The 7,858-nt window shown below is 39.0% G+C and overlaps 1 protein-coding gene across 1 annotated transcript; it reads right to left on the reverse strand.

The window, feature by feature from the left end:
- Window positions 1–881: 881 nt before the first annotated feature.
- LOC140172618 (uncharacterized) lies at window positions 882–3,472 on the reverse strand. The gene is made up of 4 exons (XM_072195754.1): window positions 3,440–3,472; window positions 2,298–2,374; window positions 1,853–1,994; window positions 882–1,385 (listed from the first exon to the last, which is right to left on the reverse strand). The coding sequence occupies exons 1-4, from the start codon at window positions 3,470–3,472 to the stop codon at window positions 882–884; spliced, it is 756 nt and encodes a 251-aa protein (XP_072051855.1).
- Between the last annotated feature and the right edge of the window lie 4,386 nt (window positions 3,473–7,858).

Here is a 7,858-nt window from a genome sequence, read left to right on the forward strand (position 1 = left end):
CATTCTGGTATATTACAACAAGTTCGAAAGAATCTACAATGACAACTTGAAGATCTGTTATTTTGCTTTATTTTAAGCAATTTTTAACTCAAGATTAGAAGAATATTATACGTTTATGGTTTATAAATAGGTCACAAAATGTTACGTCAGAACTGTTGCCCCCCTCCCCCTCCCATGCCCCCAATGCCCCTCCCCGATTTTGATTTTGGTACCGTAATTAAAATATCCCACTTTTATGCGTCACCCTTATTTCATTGTCTTTATTTACATTATGGTGGCACATGCATATCACTGTCGTGTTTGACAGCTCTTCCTCCATGATCGCCCCGTCCTCGCCTCCCATGCATCCACCCAACCCAGGTACTGATAGCCGAATGGCCCACCGCCACACGGTTTTTCATCATTTTCTTTTTGCTGGTATCGCTTTGCGAAAAATGACAGCTCGGTGGCAACTACTGATACTTGTTTCCTCTGACTAGGATCTTTATCCATACATCCTTTGACCAGAGCCCGTAGGATGTCAATCTTGCAAAAATACCCAACATCATACATGAGATACCCGAAGGCGTAGGTGTCAGTAGCCTCGGTTTGACCGGTTATTCCTTCGATCAATTCTGGCGCTTTGAAAGGTAAGCTCTCTCTATATACAGCCTTGTCCTGGTCAGATAATTGTAACGGAGCTGTAGGCGAATCCAATGGCTCTGCGGATCCCAGGTCAATTATCTTGGCCTGCCATTTTCTTCCCTTTGAATTTGGAAGTTGCGGTGGAGAGCGGCACAGCAAAACGTTGTTGTTATGTAAGTCACCGTGTGTAAACCCTGCACTGTGTAGCTTGGCGAGTCCACTAGCGACGTCACTTGCAATAGCCAACCATTCTGATGTCAACAGTTGAGGGTCAAGGTGCTTAGGGCGTCAAAAATTGAGATTGATGTAAGTGTGCTCTTATCACCAACAAATTCAAGAATGATCGCCGGTGAAGTATTGTGGTCAATGAAGCCAATCAGTTCGGGAAAGGCAATGCAGTGATCCAATTTCCGCAGAATTTCGGCTTCCTTGATCAGTATGGATCTAGGCTCCGTTGGATTGAGTCGCTTGACGGCAACTGGGTCATGGCAGGATCGCAGCTTATTTAAGGTGGCTATACTGCTTGATCCATGGCCAAGAAGAAACGTGTTACCAGTTGGCTCCAGGTCACTATCTCTGTAGATGGCGACCTGCTTGGGTAGTTGCAGTGGAGCTGATGGCGTGTCTATGACTATGGACTCTGCGGCGGGCTCTGTGAGTAACTCGATGATTTTTTCTGATCTTCCCGATGGAGGCACGGGATCAAATTTGCATGATGCTGATGAACATGATGAAATGTCTTCAATAGGTTCCTGAACATGCTGAAAGATACAATTGGTCGTCAGTGATACACTGTTACTCATCCAATCAACCGCCTTGTATGTCAATACCAGTGGCGGCGCCAGGATTTTCTTCGGGGGGTGCAAATGCCTCCTTGCCCCCGTAGCGCCGCCACTGGTCATTACGAAACTTCATTTAAGCCTAATAATCATGTAGGCCAAATTAATTCTGCAGTTAAAAGCTGCCATCTTTCATCTGGCTTCTTATACGGAGTTTAAAGTGCATGGGCATCTAACTTCAACTTTTAAGTTTGTTGGAGATTAACACGATATGTTCTGCAGATTTGATAGTAAAGAGTGTTTTCCGTCCCCGGGATGAACATGGTAAACCGCTTTGCAAATAGTAAAGAGCATTCTCCATCCTTTTCAAGTATTATAGGTTTTGTTTTATTCAAATATTTGTCTTGTCATAAAATTACTGTGTATTTCAAAGAGTGTACGTTGCCTACCTGTGACTGTGTTCCAGAGCCAGAGACTTTCCAATACGAGTCTTCCGTGTTGCATTCATACATACAGGGTTCTCTGCCAGGTTGCTGGTCCTCATCTTGACGAACCATACAGCACAATGACCGCAGAACATCCAGCAGAGTTCTGAATCGGAAAAATTAACAGATATGATGAAATCACACATTACTGAAATAAAAGGCGATTTTCTTGAGCGGAATTTTATTTTAGGCCTTTCATTTAATTTTTAGAGGTTTTTTCTTTTTTGAAACAGTTGATAAAATTTAACAGGATTCACGTTTACCATTTAAAGTCCATTTTAACAAACTTTTGATTTGGTCGGCTGAAATTCAAACATAATAATGATTATCACGTAATTTTGAAATGTTATCATTCAGTGTTTTGCATCTCGTAAACCCGGAAACTCTTCCATTTTGTCCTAACACTAACCTTCTAATCCCACCAGGTCTTCGTGATCTGGGTAGGCCTTCGTGTCTCACATCAGGTGGTTTCGTAATTGAGAACGACTGGAACAGTGGAAGAAATAACGCACATAAAACCAATGAGTCAAATGTTTGATAAACAATCATGCATGACACATTGTCTATGTTGTGAAAGTATTTTGTCACGGTGAAAGAAGGGTCCTGATAACTCTGAACAAATTAAACGGGGTTTCCCCTGCCTGTGCACACCAGTAAATAGGAATCTCCTATATCCTTTTTGAAAAGTCACAGTGTTTGAAACGAGGAAACGTGCAAGAAGACTGAATATAATAGATTAGGAAAGGCTTAAAAAGAAACCATTAGGCCCTGATTCATATTTAATCCTAATTTAGGCCTGGGAAATATATTGTCTGTGAAAAATGAGCAGGATCCGACCTTTTATGAAGATTTGGCTAAGCTTTTAAAATGTGTTACATTTCAGAAACACCAAGCTATTTGTGAGTCGCCGTAAAGCTGTATTTTATATAGGGCGATCTAATGGGCAATTTCCTGAAAAATAAACCACTGGACTCCGTATGATTTCTCTGGACTGGATGTCTTCAGCTGACCTTCAACTTGCAGAAAGAGTAAGTTTTGAAGAGCTGAGTCGCTCTGAAGTCAAAAAAATGACGTTTTCCCGGACCCTGTTTGTACAGAAAGTCTATGGAGGCTTTTTACTGGTGTGCACCCTGCATGATCTTATAAAACGAAGTTGGGACGAACTTGGGTCTGGTTATGTCTTAAGAAAGAAAGAGTGTCTTTTACAATTGATTTTGGAAACACGATCTAGGAACAAAATGTATAATGAAAGTATATGTTTATGAACTTAGAAAGCGTTTTAATTTAACAAACGTCTTATGTATTTGGCTATGAAAACTTTAATATGCCAAGCCCTACACACGTAGGCCTATTTCATCCTACGTCCAAATTTTATTTTGACCATCTTTTGTGGTCAAAAAGTGTAAAATATTTGTTGTAAAAGTTGCAAAAATGACCGCGTAGACGACATTGTGTTTCAATACTGCAGGACCCCGTAAACAAAACAAATGAAAGAATTGAAAATCAACAAAATGTATAGGCCTATCACAAGGAACAACAAAATGTACTTACCGAAGTTCGATTCTTTCGCTTCAAGACGCCCATTTTGGACAAAATTTATACTAAATATTTAATAAAATTACTTAAGAAAATCAGGTATACGACGTGCATAAGTACGAGCGTAAATAAAATGACTTTGATTGTCTTGTGTTTATGTTTCTTGGTAGCTCAAGTAACGTAGACGCATTGGTTTCCCAGTCAAACGCGTGCGCACATAGTCTAATGCGCGTCGTCTCTTGCGTGTTACGCTCTATTACGCGTGTTACTACGCATGGCTTACGCATGTAGGAGGGGAGTTTAAAAATGGGGTATTTAGAGGGGGCATCGTATTTCTCATACCTTTGAAGTCTCATTCCTCTCGCCTCCAAAAGTTTCAGTGAAAAGGTTTTTTCAGGTAAAAAAAGAGGAAAAGTACATTTTTAATTGAAGAAACGTCATAGATCAAGGAGGAGTATGGAATTCTAAAAAAGCAAACACGAGGAGAGATGCCAAAAAGTTGCCCTAAATTTTCTGAATTCCTCCCTCGTAAGCATGGTAAGAAGGCCTATAGTGACTAGTGCCGTCGCCATGAGGCGCGCTGACAGTGCATTTTTTTGCTAACATTTAATCGCCCTGATACATAATTTGTTTCCCAAAACACCAAAAAAAAACTTTTTTTTTAAAAACGCATCTTCAATATAAACTTTTCAATTGATGGTCGGCTTTTCATCCCAGCTACATAGGCCTACTTTAAGTATATATCATTAGATTTATAAAGTTTACTTCGAAGACTGTTAAATATCAAAATGTGTCTGATATGCTCTCAGGTTCCACCAAAAATATTGTGCAAAGGTGGGTGACCAACCCCTTGATAACATTATAAACTAGATTTTGCGGTTCTCGGGTTGCTTTTGAGCATAATGAATAAAACAACACAGAAATGTTTCACAAATTTAGAAAACGTCGGTTAGGAAAGTTTGTTTTGATTTTGTTTACTTTGTTTGTTTGTTTGTTTATTTGTTTGTTTTTCCGCTATCTACTCAAGATAGTATTTATTTGTAAAATAAAAGAAATTGAGAAAGGTTGAATATATTTTGTTAGGCCTATCTACTGATGATAGGATTTTTAAACCTAATGAAATAATACAAAAAAAAAGAAGGACATCATAAGACTTAGCATGAGACGAATCAGAAAGATCATTTGGTATATCTTTTTACATTTCATGTTTGTTTGTTTGTCTGTCTGTTTGTTTGTTTTTTATCTACTCATGATACCATTTACAGTGTAATTTGCAAATCACCCGTTGCGACATGCATCATCTTCTGTGAACACGCGCGAGCCCACTTACGGCCTGCATCATTTACGATCTGCATCATTTTCTCGGAACTCGCGCGCAAACGGCTATCTTCTGAAGATACCGTAGCATTGCGGGCCTAATAAAACAACAGAAAATATTCAACAAATGATGTTTTTTGTTTGTTTGTTTTTTCCGTTATCTACTCAAGATAGTTTTTTTTAATAAAATACAAAGAAAGTTAAGTAAGTAAGAAAGGTTGATAATATTTTGTTATTTACTGATGATACCATGTGGAACCGTATGAATTAAAAAAAAAATCATAGAAGTCAGAAATTTCATTTGGTATATTTTTGTTGTTTGTTTGTTTGTTTGTTTGTTATCTACTCAAGGTAACATTTACGGTGTGATTTGCAATTCATTATAGGCCCTTTGCGACATCACGCATCATCTGCTGTTAAAAAAACGCGCTCAAAGCCTGCTTACGGCCTGCATCATCTTCTTGGAACTCGCAAACGGCTTTATATACAACACAGAAAATATTTCACAAATTTATATTTAGAAAACGTCTGTTAGGAAAGTTTGTTTTGATGTTTATTGTTTGTTTGTTTATTTGTTTGCTTGTTAGTTTTTCCGCTTTTTACTCAAGATAGTATTTATTTGTAAAATACAAAGAAATTGAGAAAGGTTGAATATATTTTGTTAAGGCCTTTCTACTGATGATAGCATTTACAAACCTAATGAAATAATACAAAAAAGAAGGAAATCATAAGACTTGCATGAGGCGAGTCAGAAAGATCATTTGGTATATATTTTTATATTTCATGTTTGTCTGTCTGTCTGTCTGTTTGTTTGTTTTTTATCTACTAAAGATACCATTTACGGTACGATTTTCAAATCACCCGTTGCGACATGCATCATCTTCTGTGAACACGCGCGAGCCCACTTACGGCCTGCATCATTTACGATCTGCATCATTTTCTTGGAACACGTGCGCAAACGGCTATCTTCTGAAGATAGCATTGCGGGCCTAATAAAACAACAGAAAATATTTCACACATTTCGAAAACATCTGTTAGGATAGTTTGTTTTTGATGTTTTTGTTTGTTTGTTTTTTCCCTTATGATCTACTCAAGATAGTATTTTTTAATACAAAGAAAGTAGGTAAGAAAGGTTGACAATATTTTGTTATCTACTGATGATACCCTTTGGAACCGTATGAACTTCTTTTTTTTAAATCATAGATAAATAAATCAGATATTTCATTTGATATATTTTTTTTGTTACTACATGTTTGTTGTTTGTTTGCTCGTTTGTTTGTTATCTACTCAAGGTAGAATTTACGGTGTGATTTGCAATTATTGTAGGCCCTTTGCGACATCACACATCATCGGCACAGAGAAGCGGCCGTGCGGATAGGTTAGGAGACTTACGACCTGCATCATTTACGGCTAGTATTGATGGGGTATTGATAACTTACTAGCAATGCTATCTACTGCTGCTTAAGGTATATTAATGACTTTCTAAGCATGCATGCTTTCTACTGCTGATGGGGGTATTGATGACTTCATAGCAATCCTATCTGCTGCTGACGGGGATATTGATGACTTACTAGCAAAGCTATCTACTGCTGATGAGGGCGTTGATGACTTACTAGCAATGCTATCTACTGCTGATGAGGGCGTTGATGACTTACTAGCAATGCTATCTACTGCTGATGAGGGCATTGATGACTTACTAGCAATCTTATCTACTGCTGACGGGGTATTGGCGACTTACTAGCAACGATATTTACTGCTGATGGGGCATTAGTAATGCTATCTACTGCTGATGGGATTATGAATAACTTACTAGCAATGCTATCTACTGCTATCATAGCTAGTAAGTCATCAATACCCCGTCAGCAGTAGATAGCATTGCTATACTCATGATCAGCTCGTAAAGTCATTAATGCACCCATCAGCAGTAGACAGCATTGCTATATATGTCATCAGTATCCCCATCAGCAGTAGGCCCTATAGATAGCATTGCTAGTAGCATACACAGGCTGTATCAATTAAAATCACATTCAGTCAATAACTTCTAATCGATCGGTTTTCATGATCATTGGAAATACAATTGGAACGTTGGATCCTCATGATTTGAAAAGACCAGAATTTCATTCTGGTATATTACAACAAGTTCGAAAGAATCTACAATGACAACTTGAAGATCTGTTATTTTGCTTTATTTTAAGCAATTTTTAACTCAAGATTAGAAGAATATTATACGTTTATGGTTTATAAATAGGTCACAAAATGTTACGTCAGAACTGTTGCCCCCCCCCTCCCATGCCCCCAATGCCCCCCCCCCCCTTTTGATTTTGGTACCGTAATTAAAATATCCCACTTTTATGCGTCACCCTTATTTCATTGTCTTTATTTACATTATGGTGGCACATGCATATCACTGTCGTGTTTGACAGCTCTTCCTCCATGATCGCCCCGTCCTCGCCTCCCATGCATCCACCCAACCCAGGTACTGATAGCCGAATGGCCCACCGCCACACGGTTTTTCATCATTTTCTTTTTGCTGGTATCGCTTTGCGAAAAATGACAGCTCGGTGGCAACTACTGATACTTGTTTCCTCTGACTAGGATCTTTATCCATACATCCTTTGACCAGAGCCCGTAGGATGTCAATCTTGCAAAAATACCCAACATCATACATGAGATACCCGAAGGCGTAGGTGTCAGTAGCCTCGGTTTGACCGGTTATTCCTTCGATCAATTCTGGCGCTTTGAAAGGTAAGCTCTCTCTATATACAGCCTTGTCCTGGTCAGATAATTGTAACGGAGCTGTAGGCGAATCCAATGGCTCTGCGGATCCCAGGTCAATTATCTTGGCCTGCCATTTTCTTCCCTTTGAATTTGGAAGTTGCGGTGGAGAGCGGCACAGCAAAACGTTGTTGTTATGTAAGTCACCGTGTGTAAACCCTGCACTGTGTAGCTTGGCGAGTCCACTAGCGACGTCACTTGCAATAGCCAACCATTCTGATGTCAACAGTTGAGGGGTCAAGGTGCTTAGGGCGTCAAAAATTGAGATTGATGTAAGTGTGCTCTTATCACCAACAAATTCAAGAATGATCGCCGGTGAAGTATTGTGGTCAATGAAGCCAA

Source organism: Amphiura filiformis, chromosome 16 (genome assembly GCF_039555335.1).
Source record: "Amphiura filiformis chromosome 16, Afil_fr2py, whole genome shotgun sequence".
Classification (NCBI taxonomy): Eukaryota; Metazoa; Echinodermata; class Ophiuroidea; order Amphilepidida; family Amphiuridae; genus Amphiura; species Amphiura filiformis.

Excerpts from the sequence above, each read along its gene's own strand:
- LOC140172618 (XM_072195754.1), bottom strand. The coding sequence starts at position 3,472 with ATGGGCGTCTTGAAGCGAAAGAATCGAACTTCG. Across the intron at positions 2,375-3,439 it reads AGCGAAAGAATCGAACTTCG|TCGTTCTCAATTACGAAACC; the intron begins GTAAGTACATTT and ends CCACTGTTCCAG. Across the intron at positions 1,995-2,297 it reads AGACCTGGTGGGATTAGAAG|AACTCTGCTGGATGTTCTGC; the intron begins GTTAGTGTTAGG and ends TTTCCGATTCAG.